The 22,013-nt window shown below is 44.6% G+C and overlaps 2 protein-coding genes across 5 annotated transcripts; one reads left to right on the forward strand and one right to left on the reverse strand.

Annotated features, from left to right (window-relative positions):
- Position 1: 1 nt before the first annotated feature.
- LOC146575161 (E3 ubiquitin-protein ligase RNF182) lies at positions 2-3,720 on the reverse strand. 4 transcript variants are annotated; one of them, XM_085275387.1, is made up of 9 exons: positions 3,303-3,720; positions 3,006-3,205; positions 2,308-2,381; positions 2,087-2,206; positions 1,786-1,939; positions 1,610-1,677; positions 1,404-1,530; positions 842-1,080; positions 2-752 (listed from the first exon to the last, which is right to left on the reverse strand). In XM_085275387.1, the coding sequence occupies exons 3-9, from the start codon at positions 2,353-2,355 to the stop codon at positions 570-572; spliced, it is 939 nt and encodes a 312-aa protein (XP_085131513.1). In that variant the 5' UTR covers positions 2,356-2,381; positions 3,006-3,205; positions 3,303-3,720; the 3' UTR covers positions 2-569. The 4 variants fall into 4 exon arrangements, with proteins under 4 accessions (XP_085131513.1, XP_085131512.1, XP_085131511.1 ...); XM_085275386.1 differs by having other exon boundaries at positions 3,297-3,720; XM_085275385.1 differs by having other exon boundaries at positions 3,006-3,208; positions 3,297-3,720.
- A 2,940-nt stretch (positions 3,721-6,660) lies between these two features.
- snrpb (small nuclear ribonucleoprotein polypeptides B and B1) lies at positions 6,661-13,253 on the forward strand. Its single transcript, XM_085275382.1, has 7 exons — positions 6,661-6,821; positions 10,305-10,456; positions 11,753-11,864; positions 11,942-12,094; positions 12,176-12,305; positions 12,905-13,036; positions 13,120-13,253. The coding sequence occupies exons 1-7, from the start codon at positions 6,819-6,821 to the stop codon at positions 13,158-13,160; spliced, it is 723 nt and encodes a 240-aa protein (XP_085131508.1). The 5' UTR covers positions 6,661-6,818; the 3' UTR covers positions 13,161-13,253.
- The last annotated feature ends 8,760 nt before the right edge of the window (positions 13,254-22,013 follow it).

Raw genomic sequence — 22,013 nt, forward strand, 5'->3', positions numbered from 1 at the left:
CTTCATGTCACTTATGTTTATTTATTTCATCACAAAACTAAACAGTTGATTCTCCAAAGGCTCCGCCCACTACACGGACAGGAAGTGACACTCATCATCATCACAGGGTTCATGAATCATTTTACAGACAGGACATCGGGACTGTTAGCATAGCTTAGAATAAGCACAGCTTCAAAGCTAAATACACATGCTAAGCTAGGCTAGCACTTTCCCTCTGTGATTAGTGTAAGTGTTAAGCTAGGCTAACAGCCTGTCAGGTCATGTGACTGTGGGATAAACAGGTGATACAGGTACAGGTGTGTTCTGTAATCAGCAGGTAAAACAGTTTTATGATCATGCCCAGGACAGTAACATGTCTCTGATTAGTCAGCAGATGTCTTCTGACTGGAGAGGACTGTCTCCACTTCCTATATGTGATGATGTCATCACGTAGTTCAACACTGATTGGCCGTATTTCCACCAAGGGGATGTGTGAGGGGGACTTGCTGGTATTCACAAAGGGCAGGGTCAGAGTGATGTCAGAGTGTGATGGCTCAGTCTACAGGCTTTTCTATGGCTACATTTTGTTGTCACGGTAGCGAGTGCGTGCGGGCAGCAAGCGCCTCCATTAGCTCGTGGCAGAGACACTGACAGAAGCCGTAAAGGACGAGCAGCAGCAGCGTGGATGGGACGAGACTGACGAGGACCACGCCCAGCCATAGCTGACCAATCATCAGCAGGTAGATCCCCAATGGCAGCGAGCTAAAGTACACCTGCACACACAGGGGGAGTAGCCGCACACACCAGTTACACTGGTTCTGATTTAGATAGTTATGTTCAAACTGGTTAAACTGGTACTTACCAGGCAGAGTGCCCCCAGCAGGCAGCGTGGGAAGCTGCGGGATGTCCAGGCACGGCATTTCTGACCTGGGAGGTTGCAGGGCAGCGAGTCCAGACTGGGAGCATGGTACAGACCCACTACATTGAGCATGCTCAGTGAATCTGAGGATGGCGACTCCTCTGGGAGCTCCATGATGGTGATGACGAGACAGTCCGAGGAGCGGTGGGATGCTTCCTCGCCGCTGCCTGCAGCTCCGCCCCCTGGGAACAGACGCAGAGCTTTACCAAGAGAAATTCCAGACACTGTTATTTTCCTTTTTAAGGAAGGCTGGAGAGCAAAGTACTGTTTTTACCCTCCAGGTGGGCGTGTCTCCCGAGCGCTGACATCATGTGAAAACTATGGATACACCAACCAGTAATCAATATCTAAGGTGTCCAATAAAGGATACCGCTGACCAATGACGGCGAAGAATACCGCTCAATCACCTCAAACAGGTCACTTTATCGCGGAGATTCCTGATTGGATAAATCTACCGGCTGGCTGTGATTGGCTGACTATCTCATTCTAACTCTCAGGTTTTTACCTGTCAGACTGCTGGGACTTAGCACTACCTCCCCACCGCTGCCACTTCCTGCTCCACCTCCTCGCCGAGCACGATCCTGACACGACAGGACCGCCAGGATGTGCCGGTCGTCCTCCATCAGCCACACCTGAGGAAGAGGGGGAGGAGACAGTGTGAGTTCAGGTTGTCAGACTCTGACCGTCGAAGAGGAGGAAATGAGGCCACACCTCTTCGTCGGGGACATACGTCTCGTGGCGGCAGAATGGGCAGCTGATTATGGACGGCGAAGACTCTCCTGGAATCACATGATACAACAGGTGATGTGACCAGGTAACGGTCATGCTGGCATCTGCGTGATCCAGCAGCTGACTGTGCTGTGTGTCTACCTGCCAGGTGAACTCACCCATGTCGACCATCTTCTTCAGACACTTGGCGCAGACTCGGTGCAGACAGCCCAGCAGTTTGGGCTTCCGGCTGCGCGTGTCGTAGCGATTATAGCAGATTTTACACTCGAGTTCCTCCAGCGTGTACACCAGAGACTGAGCCCAGGTCTGCACCTGAATGCAGCACAGCAACAGGTAAGTCTCCCCGAACACATCGCGGTCTCTGTTCGATCTCTCCAAACTTTATTCGAAATGTCTTCATTAAATAAATCTTTTCTCTCTCTCTGCGACACCGCAGGGATGCATGATGGGTAGACTCACCTTTCCCTCCATTTCCTGTCCTGGCTCCACCTCCTTCAACAGGCTCATCTCGCTGACTGTTGTCTTCACCTGACGTGAGGGGGAGGTGGGTGCTGGGTGGGGCTTAACTGAGGCTGTTACCTGACTGAGACAAACAATGAAAGAGATTACTAAACAAGTCGAGTACTGTAACTATGACCGAGCTACAGTTCTGCGTTCCTCATCTGCAGGTAGAAACACACCTGAGTCCAGGTCATCTGATCAGCGAGACAGTCTGAAAGGACGTCCATCCGTCCAGTCAGAAGCAGACGTCCTCCTGGAGAGAAACAACCGTTTACTTTTAAAATAAGAGCACGAGGACTGTCACTCTCATTGATCAGTTATTGATTAGTTATTTACCGATCAAAGTGAAAAAATAAAGTGTGAACAGAATAAAAGCTGGACCGGAGCTTCTGTTGTTTCTATCTGTGCTGAACGCTGCTCAGGTGTGTTTGTTTGTACCAATAACAAAGCAGTATTCACAGCAGGTGAAGTGTTCTGCTCAAGCTCCGCCTCCTCACAGACAGGTAAGTTTTTTTTATTTATTTATTTATTTTATCCTTCCCTCACCTGGATGGCCAGATGATGTCACCACCTGATGATTCCTGTCCTGCCTGACTGAGATTAACCATGTGACTCACCTATAGTTTAAGCTGAGGTTTATTGATTCTCTTTGATCTTCTGATGGATCGATGTTTAAGGATGAGCTCTGCAAACACACTTACTACAGGTACATGCTACCTGTTACCATGACTACAGGTAGGCACCAGCTGCAGCTTTAAAAATCAGTCATCAGGATCTGTAATAGTTTTCAAACATCTGCCCGAACAACTGTGCTCACTGATTTCTGATCAGATTATTGATTATCAGACGCCCCCCCCCCCACTCGCATGTTGCTCACCTGCTGTTGGCAGTTGCTGTAGTGGTAGGCTGCGTTGCTGTGAGTGAAATCGTAGCTCTGTCACTGGTTGCTCTTCATGAAGTTGCTGTCTGTCTCCCAAGCTGAAGCAACGTGTTGATGCTCACATGTCAACTGGATAAACTCCAGGTTGCCGGAGTTGCTGCTGCTGCAGATGTTGTAGGTTTTAGTTGCTGCAGTCCCTGCTGAAGACAGAAGGTTTAAGCAACATGTTGGCGTAGGATCAGTTGCTGTTTGCTGCAGAAACAAATCAGGACGTGTTTAATTCTGCACAGTTGCCGTCAGTTTGTTGCTGCTGTCTCCGGTTGCTCTCGTGTAGTTGCTCTGCAGTCAGACTGTAGGGCGATGTTGCCGCTGCCCTGCAGTAGGCGATGCTGTTGCTGCTGTCTGTTGCTGTGATGTCACTGCGGTAGTTGCCGTCATCAGCCTCATTGACAGTCCGTAGCCGTTTCGCGCCTCCGGCTCACGCGGCAGCGGGATGCTAACATGCTAACGTGCTAACCCGTCCCGGTGTGTCGGTTGCTGTTGTCGCTTCGTCGGTTACCGGAGCTGTTTTCTGTCGGTGACTCACCGTCTCGCCTCCGTATCGCGGCGGCGCGCGTCCGGCGGCGCGGTCACGGTTACCATGGAAACCGTTCAGCAGCGGAATGACGGGAAACTGGACGAGACGAACAGGATCGATCTACTGATCGATAATCTGATCGCAGGTTCATTTACCTGTCACACATTTCAGCCTTCACAGGCTCAGCGTGGATTGGACGGATGACACCCCGGTGATTTTAAATATTAAACACCAAAATAAACCAATCAGAGAGCAGAAACTTCAGGATTGCCCAATCAAAAGTAAATACAGACCAATCCAATACAACTTTATTTATAAAGCACCCAGCACAGGACCAAAATGCTGAACAGTAAATTAGTTAAGAACAATAGAATTAAACAAAACAGAAAAAAACACACATAATACATAAAATTAAAATTAATAAAAACTCATATAAATAAACAAAACAAAACATTTCACAAGGTGTCAAAGGCCAGGGTGACGAGATGGGTTTTCAGAAGTGACTTAAAGACAGAGAGAAGAAGCCTGTCTAATCTGTAAAGGCAGTATAAGAGCCGCTACAGTAAGTACCAGGCCAGTATGTTTAAGGCAGCTGATGTGGTGGAGAGCAGTGAGGCATGAGATCCATGCTATCCGGACAGGACTCATACTGTGTTTCTGTCCTGTAAGTTCATGTATGCACTGAACATAAAACATATCTAATAAACAAACTGACACTTTAACTGAAGAGGATAAATTGAACCTTGCTAAATTACAAGATAAATTAGATCGTTTATACTCAGACAAAGCAAAAGGAGCCTTTATCAGATCAAGCTCTAAATGGCTTGAAGAAGGTGAGCGTAATTCCCATTATTTCTTCAGTTTAGAAAAGAAACACTCAAGCATAAACAATATTTGCAAAATAATGATAAATGGGGTTAAGGGGCGATCGTGGCTCAAGAGTTGGGAGTTCGCCTTGTAATCGGAAGGTTGCCGGTTCGAGCCCCAGCTTGGACAGTCTCGGTCGTTGTGTCCTTGGGCAAGACACTTCACCTGTTACCTACTGGTGGTGGTCAGAGGGCCTGGTGGCGCCAGTGTCCGGCAGCCTCGCCTCTGTCAGTGCGCCCCAGGGTGGTTGTGGCTACAATGTAGCTGCCATCACCAGTGTGTGAATGTGTGGATGACTGGATATGTAAAGCGCTTTGGGGTCCTTAGGGACTAGAAAAGCGCTATATAAATACAGGCCATTTACCATTTATAACAGAGGATTACAGATTAATCTCTCAACACTCTAAAAACTTAGTTGGTTTAGGAATAACATTATTTTAGTCAACCAATTATTTGATTCAAATGGTACGCTTTTCTCCTATGAAGAATTTTGTTTAGTTTAGCTATAAATCGTCATGATTATACAAAAGTATTTGGCTTAATACCATCAGGGGTTTGTATGCTGTTTAAGAATCAACCTAATATCACTTCATTCCACAGGCCGTTGAGATCTCCCATACAAACTTTTGTTGGCAAGATTTGCTTTTCTAAGCAAACTAAAGACAACAATAAATCTATCAGATCTTTATTTCAGAGTAACATAACCACGCTACCATATGTCATTTTTTTCTGGAACTGGCTGTCAGATGGTATTATGTGGAACAAAGTTTGGAGACTCCCTAATCAGTTTTTAATTACCAACAAAATTAAAGATATTTCTTATAAATTAATACACAGAATTTATCCTTCTAAAGATTGTCTTCAAAGCAAATTCAAATTAGACATTGATACAAGCTGTAGCTTTTGTAAAACTTCCAAGGAATATACGATACATCTTTTTTGGTTTTGTAACCGTGTGCAAGATTTTTGGCAGAATTTGTGTTTTTATATCAGAAAATATATTTAAAGGATTTGTACTGTTTTGGAAATATGTTTTATTTGGTCTACACAAAAACCAAAGACAATTCAACTTTGATAACAGATATATGATTAACTTGTTAATTTTAATGGCTAAATTTCATATTCACAAGTCCACGTGTTTAGGAAGACATCCCTCTTTTTATGTATCTCCTTTGAACTTGAACAGTATCTTAATTCAATTAAGAACTCCACTAACCCAAAAGCTATAAAAACTATTGGTGTTTGTGAAAAAATCAAGATCTTTCAATCACTTTATTCTTTGGCTTGATCAGTTACTTTCCCCCTAACATATTTATATTGTAGGTTCTGAAATTGTTCTTTTATTTGTTTGTCTATGGTATGCAATTTTTTTGTAAGTACAACACCATTAATATGGTACTGTTTAATTCTATTTTGTATTGCACTGAGGTTTAAATCATCAGTTATTTATTTATTTATTTATTTATATAGCACTTTAAAAACACACCTGGTAGACCAAAGTGCTGTACAATACTAATACGCACATAGTAATAAAACCAGACATAGCAATAAAATAAAAATAAAAAAGGTTTAAATAAAGGTTTGAATGGAAAAAAAGAACATAAAACAAAAAGAACATTTGTATTTTTACTCAGTTGTATATAGTATTTGTATTTGTATTCTATTTTTATCTTATTGTATATTTTTTTTATTTTATTCTACTGTATATAGTATTTTATTTTATTCTATTCTGTACAGTTGTGTACTGTATTTATTCTTATTGTATTCTAATTTTTGCCTCATAACTTTTGCACTGTCCACTTCCTGCTGTGACAAAACAAATTTCCCACGTGTGGGACTAATAAAGGTTATCTTATCTTATCTTATCTTATTTAAAACTACAGCAGCCGAGCTGAGTGCCTTAGATCTCATAAATCAGGACGCACTGCTCTCCTTACATCAGTGCTGGCCCTGGGTTCACCTGGTATCAGACGGGTACCAAAATTTGCAGCAGTAAAATCATTTAGCTGATCTCAGACCAGCAGCCAGCTGTTTGGTGATTCAGTATCAAAGTGAAGCTGCTTCGCTGACTGCAGAAGATTTCTTTATTTTAATGACGTCAGAAAGCATGTACATGCAAACGATCCGTGAGCGGTGAACGTGAAACTTTATTTGAACTTGTTAACGTTAATTAACGTGATTAACAATTTCAGTCTTCGCGCAGGAACTTTTTGTTCCTCGCACAGGGGGAATCTTTTCGGCGTTGCCACAGTTTCCGGTCGGCTGTGCGTCATTTCCTGTAGTTCCTGTTAAAGGCGGCCTGGCGGGATCTCCGCGGGTCAGAATTTTTTAATCCGGTGTGAATCAGAGCCATCGGAATCGCAAACATGGTGAGTACCGTTTCCGGCGATGGTTCGGGTCCCTGTCGCTGCGGACAGCGCGGTATCGTTTCAGTTACCGCTCATTTAACGGTTTACATCGGGGAGAGGGAACGTCGCACAGACGTCAGGGAGGCGGGGGGTGTTATTGATCAGACCCGGCTCTATCATCAATGCCGAGTTCGAGTCCACCTCGGGGCGTAACCGAGACCTGGGGTTCCGGGGGCAGAGTCCGGATTTTACCGGGACACTCTTCTGGTCTCCGTGCCGGTAGGCCTCATCTTCCAGAGCTGCTGGAGTGGCGCACACGATGAGCGAACTCGGTGGCAAACAGAGAGGCTAACGGCTAACAGGGTCGAGCTAACTTTATTGAAATAACTATATTTAACTTGTGCTACAGACAGGTCATAGGTCAGAGTGGTGCACTTTTATTGGGAAAGGGGCTTGCAGCATTGGGTGGCTGTAGCTTAAATAAAATGGTAAATGGCCTGTATTTATATAGCGCTTTACTAGTCCCTAAGGACCCCAAAGCGCTTTACATATCCAGTCATCCACCCATTCACACACACATTCACACACTGGTGATGGCAAGCTACATTGTAGGCACAGCCACCCTGGGGCGCACTGACAGGAACAAAGCAGGGCATGGGAAGGTTGCTGGTTCGATCCCTGCTGCTCCAGTCCAGCTCCATGAATAAAGACCATCTCTGAATCGAGGAGGAGGCCTAAGGTTACATCTTTCGCCATCTTACAATGCTGTGATTGCAGCCATTCCCCAACTCTCTGTAAATGGTACTCATGGCCATTGATCAGTGGGTTTTGGTTAGTGGTTGTTGATCAATGGTTATGAGAATTTGCATAATTATGATTAAGGAACTGAGCACTCAGCCCATTGTTCTCTCAGTGGGCTGGTTTCAGTCATGCAAACGTACTGTTTATAAGATTGAAACCTGCAGTCAGCTGAGACTGAAGAAGTCACTTGGTTGAGTGATGAAACGTTTCTCCCACAAAACGCTACGTCCAGATGAACAGAATCAACTTTTGGAGACTCCATGAATAAAGTATTATCAATCAGCCTGCAGGTTAGATGGAAGACACTATCTAGAGTTCTACTGTTTTATTGATATGTGCTGACCCTTTATTATGAAAGCACCTGTGTGCTCTAACACCTTATCGACCCGTGCTGACACAGGTTACAGGTGAATTATTCTTCAGTTATGCATTGTAACTTAAGCCATAACCTGATGTGCACCTCCTGAGAAATGTAACTACACATTGGGTTGGCATAAACTTGGCGTGGAAGGTTGCGGTGTAGGAATAAAAGGAGTGTACAGTAACATCAGTTAGAATGTAGCATTCCCACAGAAGTTGAGCTTCAGTTTACTGTAGTCTCTGTTAGTTCAGCAGGGTTTTATTCTGAACCGGTGGGACAGTGACCACTTTCCTTCCTGTCCCGGTCACAGTTTGAGCTTTGTTTCTGTCATTGTCTAAGAAGCTTAGAAAGAAAAGCGCCTGGACTTCTTTAAGTTGCTTGAAGACGTTTCACCTCTCATCCGAGAAGCTTCTTCAGTTCTAGAGTCAAATGGTGGAGAGTCCCAGATTTAAACCCCGTGGGAGTTTCCCCCCCAAAGAGGGACTAATAATAAAAATAATGTACACTTTTTATTGATCCCCGTGGGGAAATTCTCTGCATTTAACCCATTCACTCAGTGAAGCAGTGGGCAGCCACCAGTGCAGCGCCCGGGGAGCAGCGTGTGGGGATGGTACCTTGCTCAAGGGTACCTCAGGGTAGCCGTTCAGGGGATTCGAACCCCTGACCTTCCGATCATGGGGCAACCGCTTATAGGGAAGCGCTGTATAAGGTTCCCGTTATTGATGTTTGGGTGGTTGACCGGAACGGATTTTCTCCTGTCACTTTCTCGTCATCCCTGACGTGCTCTCCGTTGCAGTGTTGCCAACTCCTCAGTAAGGAAAATCGCTATTGGTTGTCCTAGAAGTCGCTAAATGACGTCATCGCCTAATTTGCATAATTGGTCATGCTAATCTAATTGTAACCTATGTTGTTGGAGAGAGAAATAACATCGTGGAAGAGACATAAAGTGAGTAAAAAACGTCCTAAATGCATTTAGAGTTTATTTAGAACTACAAATTAAATTTCTTTTAGCAATTATTGGTTTTTTTTAATGTCACAATTCCAACCCTGCTCCTTTACCCGGGCTTGGACCGGCAAAAGTGACCAGAAATAGGCACTCTGGTGGAATTACTTTGTGTGTGTGTGTTTATGAGTAGTTTTAAACCTTGTGATCCACAAAACAGCATAAGAGTAAAAGAAGAACTGACTGCGTTACAGCACCCGCTGCTTGTTGAAAGTAAAAGCGATAAGCGTTTTCACGTCTTTTTTAGCAACTTTTTTTCTAAAAAAAAAAAAACCTCGCTAAAGGGTCTGAAAACTCTCTAAATATAGCGACAAAGTCGCTAAGTTGGCAACACTGCTCCGTTGTTTTTTCCCTGCTAATTTTAGCATCACACGGCACAGCTTCTGTATCACGTGGTATAAGGCTCCGCCCTTGTCATTTGTTGAGCAGGAAGAGTGAGCGCTTGTTTTCATGCAGAGTACGTCCCGGATCAAAATGCGGTACAGTCGTCGTCTTTTTTCTTTTTTCTTTTTTTTTTTTTTTTTTTTAAATGGTTGTCATTTGGAAATGAGATCGCACATAAGTATGAATCGAGATTGCAATTTTCTAACGATTAATCGTGCAGCCCTACTGTTTGGTCTCTCCGATGTAGAGGTCTGGGCATTCCTCGCTGCACTGTACAGCATACACCACATTGTTAAGTTTGTGTTTTGGAGTTTTGTCTTTGGGACGAACCACTTTGTGTCTGAGTGTGTTTCTGGGTCTGAAATACACCGGGATGTCGTGCTTGGAGAAAACTCCTGAGTTTCTCTGATACACCGCCTCTTTCGCTTTTCTTTCCAAACTCCTTAGACTACGATGACCTGAATGGCTGAGAACCTTCACAGACATATTTCTGTCATCAAAGGAAGTTGTTCTGTTAGGTCTGTCTTGTGGAGGTCCCCTCAGCTGCAGTTGCCTTGTAATGCCTTGTGCCTTGCTCTCATTGGCTGGTTTGGTTGCTCACCTCAAAGCTGTGAAGTTCAACTTGGGACCGCCCACTTTGTTTTTGTTTCTGGCTGAATGCCATTGGGCGTCTCATCACTGAAGCACGTTGCCCTTGAGGTGAAGACACGTAACCTCTGATATGCTGATGGGGAGCCCCTGGTTTCTGACCCCTTACCTGTCTTAGCTCTGAGAACTGGAGACTTTCCTGAGGAGTCTAAAAGAAGATGTTGATGATGGAACTGGCGTGTCTCTTTGATTGGTCAGATGCTGATAATATTGATGTTTTTGATGAGGGTATTGATAATGTAATGTGGTGGCTCCAATGGTCAGTCATGATGATGATGTAACACAGCCCCTCTTTCTGATTGGTCAGACGGTGGGGAAGAGCTCAAAGATGCTGCAGCACATCGACTTCAGGATGAGGTGCATCCTGCAGGATGGGCGGATCTTCATCGGCACCTTCAAGGCCTTTGACAAACACATGAACCTCATCCTGTGTGACTGCGACGAGTTCAGGAAGATCAAGTAAGTGATCTGGCTCCACCTATACACTGGATTAAGGGGTGGAGCTACAGGTGTTAAAAGTCACACAGAGAAAACCAATCGAACCAGAGGCTGCATGTCACTAGCCAGGGTTAACTCTGGGTTTTATAAGGTGTCTTCCACAGACAGCGATCCCTGTGAGTGTCATCTGATACAGTCACATAAGTGTCTGAGCTGAAGCAGCAGAAACTGGTGATTTTTGGCACAGAGCGGGAAAATAAACATTTCAATTACAGAGAATGATTTGTCTGAGCGTGCTCAGTGCTGTTCTTTGTTTCTAAGGTGATGGTTGCACATCAGACCGGGGTAGCTTTAAACTGTATCCATGGAAACATTAAAGCTTCCTGTCCACATCTTGATAGAGACAGAGTGCACACACCTGAACACCTTTTCAACCAATCACATTCATTCACCCTGATCTGATTTCATCTTTGCAACTGAACGACACAAGGGGTGTCCAAATTCATGGGCTGCATCCTCCTGAGGACGTCACAGCGACGCGACGTTTTTTGAAGGATGGGTCGGGTGTGTCCTTTGTGGCCCACCATATCCCAGAATTCATAGCGTGGCCCAGCCAATTGCAGTTTCCAACAATGGCGACCGCTACTAAGTTTTAATTTTACTCTTATTACTCTTTCTGGGTCACAAAATAAACTTTGAAGATATTTTCAGGCGAGAAAGTAGCTGTGTAAAATCAAATATCTGCTCGGTTTATCAAGACATCACATATTTGCAAAACTGCTCCAACGTTTTCGGAGACGTCTGCTACCCACCAGCTCGATGTGCCAGGCAAACTCCCGGCACATGGTTTTCAGATCACAGCCGTCTTTCGCTACTCAGGTCAAACATGATATATAAGTCACTTGGATAACTTGTTTTATTTGTTCCTGAGTAAATCAGTTTGGCTGAGATCAAAGTTATTAGATTTTAAATAAAACTTTAATAATCCCCCCGGTGGGTTCCTCCGGGGTTTTCACACAGCTGAATAAACATCAAACAGAAAACTGATTAAACAGACGTGTGAGACGGTTGAGAGTTTACTCCAGTGTCCTGTTATATTTCAGAAAGCAAGGAGCAGACGGCGAGGTTATTAAACTCCTGTGAGTCAGCAGTGACGCTAATGTGAAGGCTAGACCGCTCCATTTCACAGCCTCGCACTTCCGGCGTACCCGGCCTTCTGAGGACCCGGCCCACGTAGACCGCGAAGGCCGGGTCCTCAGGAGGATGCAGCCCATGAATTTGTAACCACACCGTGACTAATTTCTGGGTGTTTTTCAGGCCAAAGAACTCGAAGCAGCCGGAGCGTGAGGAGAAACGTGTTCTGGGTCTGGTGCTGCTGAGGGGGGAGAACCTGGTCTCCATGACAGTGGAGGGCCCGCCCCCTAAGGACGTGAGTGGCCCCTGCGGGAGGAGCTTCGTGAAACTGTGTTTGTTTGTGTTGAATTAATTCTGACCCCTCTCCTACAGACGGGGATCGCTCGTGTCCCATTGGCAGGCGTGGCAGGAGGGCCAGGCGTGGGGCGGGCAGCAGGTCGCGGCGTTCCCGCTGGTGCTCCGATGCCTCAGGCACCAGCTGGCCTTGCGGGGCCGGTCAGAGGTGTGGGCGGACCATCGCAGCAGGTAAATATGGTGATGCCAGCTGGTCTCAGTGTGTGTGTGTCTGAGCACGCTCAGTGATGACAGTTTCCTGTGTTTGGGCAGGTGATGACGCCGCAGGGTCGAGGGACGGTTGCCGCCGCAGCAGCAGGCGCCAGCATCGCTGGGGCGCCGACCCAGTACCCACCTGGGCGAGGAGCCCCGCCCCCCATGGGCAGAGGAGCCCCACCTCCAGGTCAGTGATGTCACTGTAAGACAACTTGGCAACAAGACCAAGTTTGATGTGATGTTTCTTTAAAAACAAATAAAATCCCAAGAAGCTACAGGTGAGGCACCAGGTGCGTTCAGATTCCTCAGTCATGTGACCTGCATTCTCCTCATGGTGCTGCAGTGGTTCCTTTGTCACCTGTAGAGAAGGAGACCCTGGACCTGTAGTTTGTAGCGCTGACCATCAGAATATGACCTGCATAAACAAAATCACAGCAGAAGGAGAAATCAGTGGGAGGAGTCAGATGTGGGTTCGTTAGTCCGTACTCTAGGTTTCGTAGTTTAAACATGGCGGGCATGCAGCATCAAGCTGAGGAGTCTGTTGGTGCGGTCGTTGCTCCTCTCCTTTTCTTCACCTGGAGACTGAGTGATCACCTGCCCAGGTGTGAGGCTTCTGCTCTGTGGCCCTCTGTGAGCACAAGGGGAGGAGCCTCTTAAACAAAGCGCTGCTCAGTGATCATGTGATCAGTGATCATCCTCTTCATTATCAAGAATCAGTTTACTCTCTTACAGGGTCAGCTGTTCCCTGATGATTGGTCCATTTTAATCTCTCCCCCCTCTCTGCAGGTATGATGGGACCGCCCCCTGGCATGCGACCACCGATGGGTCCTCCAATGGGCATGCCACCTGGTCCGGGTCGCGGCGCTCCAATGGGTATGCCCCCCCCAGGCATGAGGCCTCCTCCGCCGGGCATGAGAGGTAAGATTTCACTCTGGAAACACCCAATCGGATCACATCGTGGTATTTATCAGACCAATGTGACTTGTGCTCTGCTCTTTCAGGACCACCTCCTCCTGGGATGAGACCTCCCCCACGGCCCTGAAGAGGCTCCACCCCTTCACACACACCTGTTGTATAGATTTTTTTTTTTCAACTTCTGGTTTGTGTTTTTTTTAAATAAAGTTTTTCAGTGTGATTCCACTTAGTTTGTGTAGTTTGTATGGTTATCACTTCAAGAAGCCAATCAGAGCCTAGGGGGTGTCAGCAGAAGGCGGAGCCTGTGGCGTCTGAGTGCATTGCAATCATCCCTTTTGCTCAGGAAGGGTTCTCACTGAGAGACGTGCTCCAAAGTATCTGCATGGCAGCGATAATCAGCTGTTCCAAACACTAAGGAAAGGAGCTTCAGTGCTTCCTTTAGATCAGCGGTGGGCAACTCCAGGCCCCGAGGCCCGGTGTCCCTGCAGGTTTTAGATGTGTCCTTGAACCAACACAGCTGATTTAAATGGCTAAATTAGCTCCTCAACATGTCCTGAAGTTCTCCAGAGGCCTGGTAATGAACTAATCATGGGATTCAGGTGTGTTGACCCAGGGTGAGATCTAAAACCTGCAGGACACCGGCCCTCGGGGCCTGGAATTGCCCACCCCTGCTTTAGATGAAAGTATTAATTCGGTCTCCAAAGTCAGTCCATGGCTGTGTCCCAATCCAGCGACCGCACACTTCGAGTACGCATTTTGAGACCTATAACGACACAGCGACGACGGCTATTTGTACTCCAAATGCGCCGTCCATTTCCCCAAATTTGAAGTGTGGTCCAGTGTATACTTCCTGGTCCCATATATCCCACGATTCATAGCTGGGTGTGGATAATTTAGCCGAAAAATACGGCAGAAGCGGAGCGGCCGAAGAGTGAACTTTCAAAAGTAAGTACCAAACGGACTTTAACGTGTGTTTGAACGAGCTGACGGTTCACTCGTTAAGCTAAAAGAAAGATGCTTTAATCACAGCAGTCACACATGTGTCCACTGCACCATCTGGAACTCTTCTTGTTTACACTCGTAATAACACAAACACTAAATCCTGCTGTTGTGTAGCAGTGTGTACACCTGAGACTGTCACCTGTCTGTCTGTCCTGCACTCTCTCTCTGTTTCTTTCTCTCTGATTGTGGAATAAAAGTATGAACATGTGTTTATAAGTTACACTTGTGTTTGAATCCTGCAGCTTATCACACATTTGATTTCCATGTGTGACGACTGCAAGTGTCCAGAGTGAGGACAGACTGAGGGACCCACTGCTGCACATCATCTGTGAGGCTTTGCACCCCTGATGATCCACCAGGACAAACTCAGCAGTGTGTGAGGAAGAGGAGGAGGAAGAGCCAGCAGCAGCTGACAGATGGAGAGAATAGACAGACTGTTCCCTGTTTGTGAAGGACTGCTAGGAAAGTTTAACATAACTGTCTGTGCTGAATCAGTCTTATTAGGTAATGTTCAAATAATGTGATCATCCCAGTGTGTCAGTGTGGGAGAAAGTACTCGGAGTACTCAGGGCCTTCAAGCTACACACCATGAAAGGCAGCAACAAGTTTAATGTTCAGAAACCTAAAGTCTGTATCAGCAGCAGAATGGAGCTAAAATAAATGTTGGTTTCAGTTCTATGAAGCTTTGAGTATTTTGGATCAGTAGCTGCTGTGTGTGTTGCATCATATTGCTGTAACTGTTTATATGCTTTATATATTCTGAGCTAAGTTGATCTATAGTGTTACATCATATTCTATAAGGATGTTATGTGTTTGTAGACTTTCTGCCCAGTTTGACCCATTTAGCAGACGTCAGCCTGTTTAAGGCTCTGATATCTATTCTGTGTGACTTACAGCAGTTATGACATGGTCTGATTTTCTCACCCAATAAAGGAATATTTCATATATCAGTCTACTCTTCATTTTATCAGACACAGTTATCACAGCTCGTACATTTGCTTTTTACACATGTATGTAAACATTGAGACAAATTTAGTGATGCCAACATATTAAACGAACAATATTTGACTCATATATAACACATCTATATATACACTGTCACAGATACTCGTCTTTGAGTGAAGATTTAAGGTGATAGGAAATATAAATAACTGCAACTTGAATCTTTGACCCAGAGTTCAAGCTCTGCTGTAATAACTAATAATCTGACAATACTATAATATTGGCCATATTATATTTACATTACCACAGTGAGATGACTTTAGTCTCATGAACAACATCAGCTCATTGTTATTTACTAGCTAATCTTAAACGACTGTTCAGCACAGGAATGAAGCCCAACAACCATGTTTTTACTGTGGCCTCAGCCTCAACTAATCAAAGTGAGGTCATAAAAATGAATGACCAACAAAACACTTTTCTCCTTCATTTCTTTTTTTGACACTTTTTATTTGTTTAGGAACATTTTTATGCAACAAGATAAAAGAAAAAAGAAAAAACAGAAACAGTATGAGGTCATGGGAAGATAACATACACCTGTACATACATCTGCACATCCACACATACATACGTCAACAAGTCTGCATTGCTAATTCTATGCATCAAAGGGTGCTGCCACAAGCTGTAAAGTCCAGCCATTTTCTCCATCGTCTCCTTCCCAAATCTCCCTGCAGTCGCAGAGTGAAAGTCATACATTCCATCAATTTGACGTCTTCCACTATAGAGGTAAAAAGTGTTACAGTGGGAGGATCTCTACAGAGCCAGCGTTTTGTTATGGCCTTCCTCGCAGAAGCCAAGAGAACTTTCAGAAGGTAAACATCATCTGCAACTAAATCGTCTGTAAAATATCCCAGATACAATGAGGTAAATGTACAAGACACGTGGAATCCCAACACCTCTGTAATTATCTTTATAACTTCCGTCCAGAAGGGTCGTATGAGTGGGCAGGACCAGAATATATGACCGTAATCAGCCACGACTTCCCCACAATTCCTCCAGCAAAACGCAGGTGTAGCACTGAATTTAGACTTCTGTTTAGGCGTTATGAAATAGCGTATAATGTTCTTCCAGCAGAAGTCCCGCCACATGTTGGAGTTAGTCGTGGTAAACTGTGTCTCCCAGATCTGTGCCCACCCATCTTCTGTAATCACAATGTCCATTTCTTTTTCCCATTTCTGCTTTATGTAAATCGTTGAGTGCCCTTTGAGCTTAGTCATACATTTATACAATTTACTTATCAAGGCTCTGTTACTCCCAGAGTCATAAGCATCAATGAAAATATTAACAATCGAGAAGTCTCCACGGACACAGCTCTTCAGTCTTTTGCCAATATAGTCACGGAGTTGCAAGTATCGAAAAAAGTCTTGTTTCTCGAGATCGTAAGTCTTGCATAGGGTATCAAAAGCCATAATTTTAGATTTTACAATAACCAAACACCCAGCAGTGATTCCATGCAACACCCATTGTTTAAATCTACTATCGTGGGAAGCAGGTAAAAAAATCAGGGTCATACGCTGGCCACCTCAGAAGTTTTATCTCTTCCTGGAGTTGCGCCTGCTTGACCACTCCCCTCCATATTTTTAATGTAAAAGTGACCCAGTGGCTGGGCGTCAAGGTATCGTCCAAATCAGAAGCCGCGTGACCAAGTCTAGACTGGATTGGCGTGTCTGAGAGAGACATCTCAATAGTCTTCCACCTCGCACAAAAAGATGGATTACACCAACACACCAAGGACCTCAGCTGAGCAGATAAGTAGTAATTCCTCAATGAAGGTAGAGCCAAGCCCCCTTTGTCTTTCGGCAACTGCAAAGTAGAGAACTTCACCCGTGGTCTTTTGTTAAGCCAAATGAATCTCGAAATCTGCTTATTCCATTCTCTGAATTGCTTCTCTGGAATTTGAATAGGTAAAGCAAGAAAAAGATAGAGTAGTTTGGGGAGAATATTCATTTTAATTATCTGTATCCTGTTGCCAAGGTCGAGAGGGAGCAAGGCCCAAATGTTGAGATCGCTATATATTTCTCTATTAATATGACTGTAATTAATATCGTACAGTTGTGTCAGATCTCTAGGCAGAAACACTCCCAAATATTTGATAGCAGTTGCCTCCCAATTAAACTTGAATTTTGCCAGTAGTGTCTGGTCCGGAGAAAAATTAAATGTCAGAACTTGAGTTTTTTTGACATTAAGGACATACCCTGAATACAGGCCATATGTTTCCAACATCCCCATTAACACTGGTATACCTGAGCTGGGATCCATGATTGTCACCAAGACATCATCTGCGTATAAACACACCTTGTACTCGTCCCCTCCTATTACAATCCCTTTCAACGATGCTTCCTGACGTACAGCCTGGGCTAGAGGTTCGATAAACAAGTTGAAGAGGTAGGGGCTTGCTGGACACCCCTGTCTACATCCTCGTTCTAGAAAAATAGTATCGGAGAGGCTACCGTTAATTTTTATTCTGGCAGTAGGGAGAGAATAAAGAGCTTGGAAACATCTTATAAACTCGCTACAGAAACCAAATCTTTTCATCACTAGGAAGAGGAAGTCCCAATTCACTGAATCATATGCTTTTTCAGCATCTAAACTAAGAATAACTGAGCTTGTTTTCTTATTATTAATGTGTTCGATGATGTGTAAAGCTCGGCTAATATTATCGTGGGTTTGTCTATTTTTCAAGAAACCCGTTTGGTCTTCATCAATCAAAGAAGGCATTACAGCATCCATTCTTCGCACCAAAATAGTTGTGTATAGTTTATAGTCTGAGTTCAGGACACTTATCGGCCTATAAGATTTGCAGTTTAGTCTATCCTGTCCCCCCCTTTGGCAAAACCGATATGAAGGCCTCCTTCCAAGAGGGAGGTACCAGACCTCCTTTCAAAATGTAGTTAAAACTAGTTTCCAACAGGGGAAGAAGGCTTTCCCTCATGGTTTTGTACCATTCGGCAGGGAGCCCGTCAGTACCTGGTGATTTATTGGATTTAAGGCTGGAGATAGCTTTAATTATTTCTTCCCGAGATATTAAGGACGTTAACTTATTATTTGCCTCTCGACCAATCGTAGGCAGGTCTAAGGAATTCAAAAAGTCAGTCATCTTATTTACATCACCCTGAGTAGATTGACTATATAAGGATTTGTAATACTTTTCAAACACTTTTTGAATTTCATCCAGGTCAGTTACAACATTGTTACCAACCGGGTCTCTAATCTTATAAATATTATTTTCAGCTTGCTGTTTTCTAATCCGCCACGCCAACTGCTTCGCCGCCTTAGGCCCCGCCTCATAATACCTCTGTTTCATGAACCTTATGTTTTTCTCTACTTCTTCGCTCAATATCTTATCTATCTCCTGCTTAATCGGTCTGATCTGGTGGGTTACTATAGTATTTTTATCCTTTAGACCTGACTGTTCCAAGGCCATTAATCTATTCTGCAGTTGTAACAATTCTTGTGACTTTTTCTTTTTAATCATGGTCGACCACGCAATTATTTTTCCTCTGAGGACAGCTTTGGCTGCATCCCATACAATACTGTGATTTGTCTCTCCATTATTGTCCTGCAGGTACAAGTTAAGATCGGCTGTCATTTGTTTCACAAAAGCGGGGTCATTTAACATACCGGTATTTAGTCTCCACAAAGTTGTCTTCCGTGTCCCGTCCAAATGTAACGTTATATAAAGTCCACTGTGGTCAGAGACATCTCTTGGACCTATTCTGCAATCTTTTATCCTGTGTAAATCCCTATTAAACATAAAACAGTAATCTATCCTCGAATACACTGAGTGTCGAGCAGAGTAAAAAGTGAATCCTGACGCTGACCCATGGATAGATCGCCACACATCAATAAGTCCTAATTCCGTTAACATTCCTTTAACCCGTTTCCCTCCAGACGTGCTTTTCCTGTCCCTATTATTTGAGTCTAATCTGGGATTTAACAGTAAATTAAAATCTCCTGCACAAATAAGAGTTCCCACCGTTTCCTTAGAGATCAAATCAAATATCTTCTTAAAGAAGCTTGCGTTGCTTCCTGGGGGTGCATAGACATTTAATAGTGTGACCGTCTTATTCTCTATTCTACCTTTTACTAAAACAAACCGACCTTCCTTATCACTTAGAGTAGATATATGTTCAAATTTTATTTTATTTGAGATAAGGATAGCTACTCCTCGTTTTTTCCCGGCCCTATACGATGAATAGAATGTATGTCTGAAACCCATCTTTTTTAATTTCTCATGTTCTGCATTATCTAGATGAGTTTCTTGCCAATATGCCAAATCTACGGTCTCCTTTTTCAATTTGGCAAATTAATTTGCTTCTTTTAATAGGGCTATTCAGGCCATTTACATTTAGTGACAGCATTTTATAGAAATTATAAGCCATCAAGTGGATATGTGGAATACAACATAATCAACCCAGACCTCAGAACATCACAACCAGAACTCACTGAACAGCAAACACACCAAACATTAACAGGAGCTTCCAATACAAAGGATATAAGAGTGTCCTTTGACATTGAGGGGACTGGCCACAAGGTGGGGCTCCTCATCCGACAAGAGGGGAGTGACCGACAAAAAAGCCAAAAAAGGGCAAAAAATAAACGAAACAGTCTCTTATCGCTACTAGACATAACGTGGTGGTTCTCTAACCATGTCCGTAGGCACCAACCTAAAGAAATATGAATTCTGAAGGATACGAAAGTCAGTGTTCCTGCGGTTAGATTATCAAAACTCTACCGCCAGCTATCTCACCGTTGTCCCGCCATCAGCTGTTCACTCGTCTGCTGGCACTTTTTCTTGCTCCCTCCGGAATGCTTGGAGTTTTTCCCACACGTGCTGCTGGAAGCCGCCCCCGCAGTGTGCTGTCTGCGTTTCCCAAGGAAGTAGCTGCTTTATCGTGTCCTCTGTCATCCTGTTGGTTTGGTTCCCCAAGGTGATCTTACCCACGGCTATTCCCCGCTTTCTTAAATCCTCGGCAGCTTGGGTCGCGGTATTATATAGGACATTGCCTGACGCATAAAACACTCGCATCTTACTTAGTGGTGTCTGGAAACGGATCCCGTTGTCCTTCAAAGCCTTCTTAACTGGGATATATTCCCGTCTCCTTTTCTGCACTTTCAGAGAGTAGTCATGATCGAAATACACCCGTTTGTTTTGGATATGTACCCCTTTGTTCCACGCCGTGCGGAGAATCTCTTCTTTAACAGAGAACCGGAGGAAGCGCACTATTATTGAGCGTGGTGGGGCGTTCGGGGGTGGTTTCGGTCCCAACGCGCTGTGTGCGCGCTCAATGCCGAGAGCACGGTCCGGGCCGAAATCTTCGCCTAGGTGTTCTTTGATCAGATTTTCAACAAAGGTAGTCACCGACGAGCCCTCCGAGTTTTCCGGTACACCGTAGATCCGGATGTTCTTGCGTCTAGCGCGGCCCTCCATATCGGACACCTTTTCCTGAAGCGCCCGTTGATTTTCCAACAGCTGCACAAGTGTATCCCTAACACCAATGTCCCAGCGTTCCGAGTCAGCCATGTTGTCCTCGACGTGCTTTAGCCGACCAGTCATCTCCTCCACCTGATCCGCCATCTCGTGTAATCTTTGATTCAATTCCTTAGAGAGTTCGGCCATTTGCTTCTTTACATCCTCCCGAAATTCCGTACCGAATGCTTTGAAGTCACTCTTCAATTCGGTTCGCAATGTAGCCATTTCGGCCACCAGTATGCTACTCACAGCATCCCGAAGCCAACCCAGACCTTCACCTCGGTCGCCATCTTGTCCCGATGCGAGGCTTGCCTCACTAGCCGCGGCGTCCTTCTCCATTTCACAGTCAAGAATGTTTCGTAGCCCGTATCCTCCCTTTTTAGATTTATCCCCACTCATTCTTGAGTCGAAAAATGGCAATGTAGCCCTAATACAGCTCTCGAGTCCGGGGAAACACACGGTTGGTGCCGGAGGTCACTCTCTATGCGGCCATGCGGTGCTTCGAGCCACCGGAAGTCCACTTCTCCTTCATTTCTGTCACACAAAGCTGTATGAAACGTTTCTCGCGGTTAGTATCATAGTTGCTAGTCAACCTGAGCAGCGCGACGAAGGCCTGTTTCACAAGCCTCTCACTTCCGCACTTCTCGTACTTCCTAGCACGCGCCATACGTAGTGCACGAACTGCGCGTACTCCACAGCGTGCGGTCGCTGGATTGGGACACAGCCTGTGTGACTGACTGTTGGAGGCTGAATAATCTGCATCTCATTATACTTGGTTCAACTGAACAATGGTCAATGTTCAAGGACTGATTACTGTTAGATCTTATAAGATCTAACAGTTTGATGAACGACATCTCCAGGTGTGAAGTTTCAGCCTCTTACTGACCACTGTTTGATTTCCTTGTCCATCTCATTAACTGAAGAGAGACATCGATCTCTTACTTGGAAATTTTATAACAGCCTTCTGCATAATGACAACTTCTGTATTGAAGTGAAAAATCTAATGGTGGAAATAGACCAACTGGATTTGTCACAAGTGAGCAAATAGGAATGGTTCAGAGTCCAAGTGAAACAGACGGCAGTTCAAATGAGCAAATGTGCCAATAAACAGAAAAGACAGGAGCAACAAACCATTATTGAGGGCATTAACAAGCTGTGCTGGAAACAGGATTCATCACTGGATGAACAATTACAACTAAATAATTTTCAATCCCAATGTGACAAACTGTTGTTAGAGAAAACCAACGGCGCCTATGTTCGTTCAAGAGCTGGATGGATGGAGGAGGGAGAGAAAAACTTTTCCTACGTCTTTAATTTAGAGAAACACTGAAAAGAAGAGTCAATCACTGGATATTGAGGAGATTTGACTGAGGACCAAGACAAAGTAAATGAAGAAACATTACAATTCTGCAGCAACCTTTATAAGTCCAACTATTCAGCGGCGAATGGTACTGTGTTTCCTGAGAGTCTTAGAGGCTTTATTGGAACATTGGACGAAAGTGTGAA

This window comes from Mchenga conophoros, linkage group LG5 (genome assembly GCF_057382185.1).
Source record: "Mchenga conophoros isolate Kocher_MC1m ecotype Shallow Benthic linkage group LG5, M_conophoros_male_GT1.1, whole genome shotgun sequence".
Lineage (NCBI taxonomy): Eukaryota > Metazoa > Chordata > Actinopteri > Cichliformes > Cichlidae > Mchenga > Mchenga conophoros.

Excerpts from the sequence above, each read along its gene's own strand:
- snrpb (XM_085275382.1), top strand. Across the intron at positions 11,865-11,941 it reads AGGGCCCGCCCCCTAAGGAC|ACGGGGATCGCTCGTGTCCC; the intron begins GTGAGTGGCCCC and ends CCTCTCCTACAG. Across the intron at positions 13,037-13,119 it reads TCCTCCGCCGGGCATGAGAG|GACCACCTCCTCCTGGGATG; the intron begins GTAAGATTTCAC and ends CTGCTCTTTCAG.
- LOC146575161 (XM_085275387.1), bottom strand. The coding sequence starts at position 2,355 with ATGGACGTCCTTTCAGACTGTCTCGCTGATCAGATGACCTGGACTCAG. Across the intron at positions 1,940-2,086 it reads GACAGGAAATGGAGGGAAAG|GTGCAGACCTGGGCTCAGTC; the intron begins GTGAGTCTACCC and ends TGCTGCATTCAG. Across the intron at positions 753-841 it reads TGCTGGGGGCACTCTGCCTG|GTGTACTTTAGCTCGCTGCC; the intron begins GTAAGTACCAGT and ends CTGTGTGTGCAG.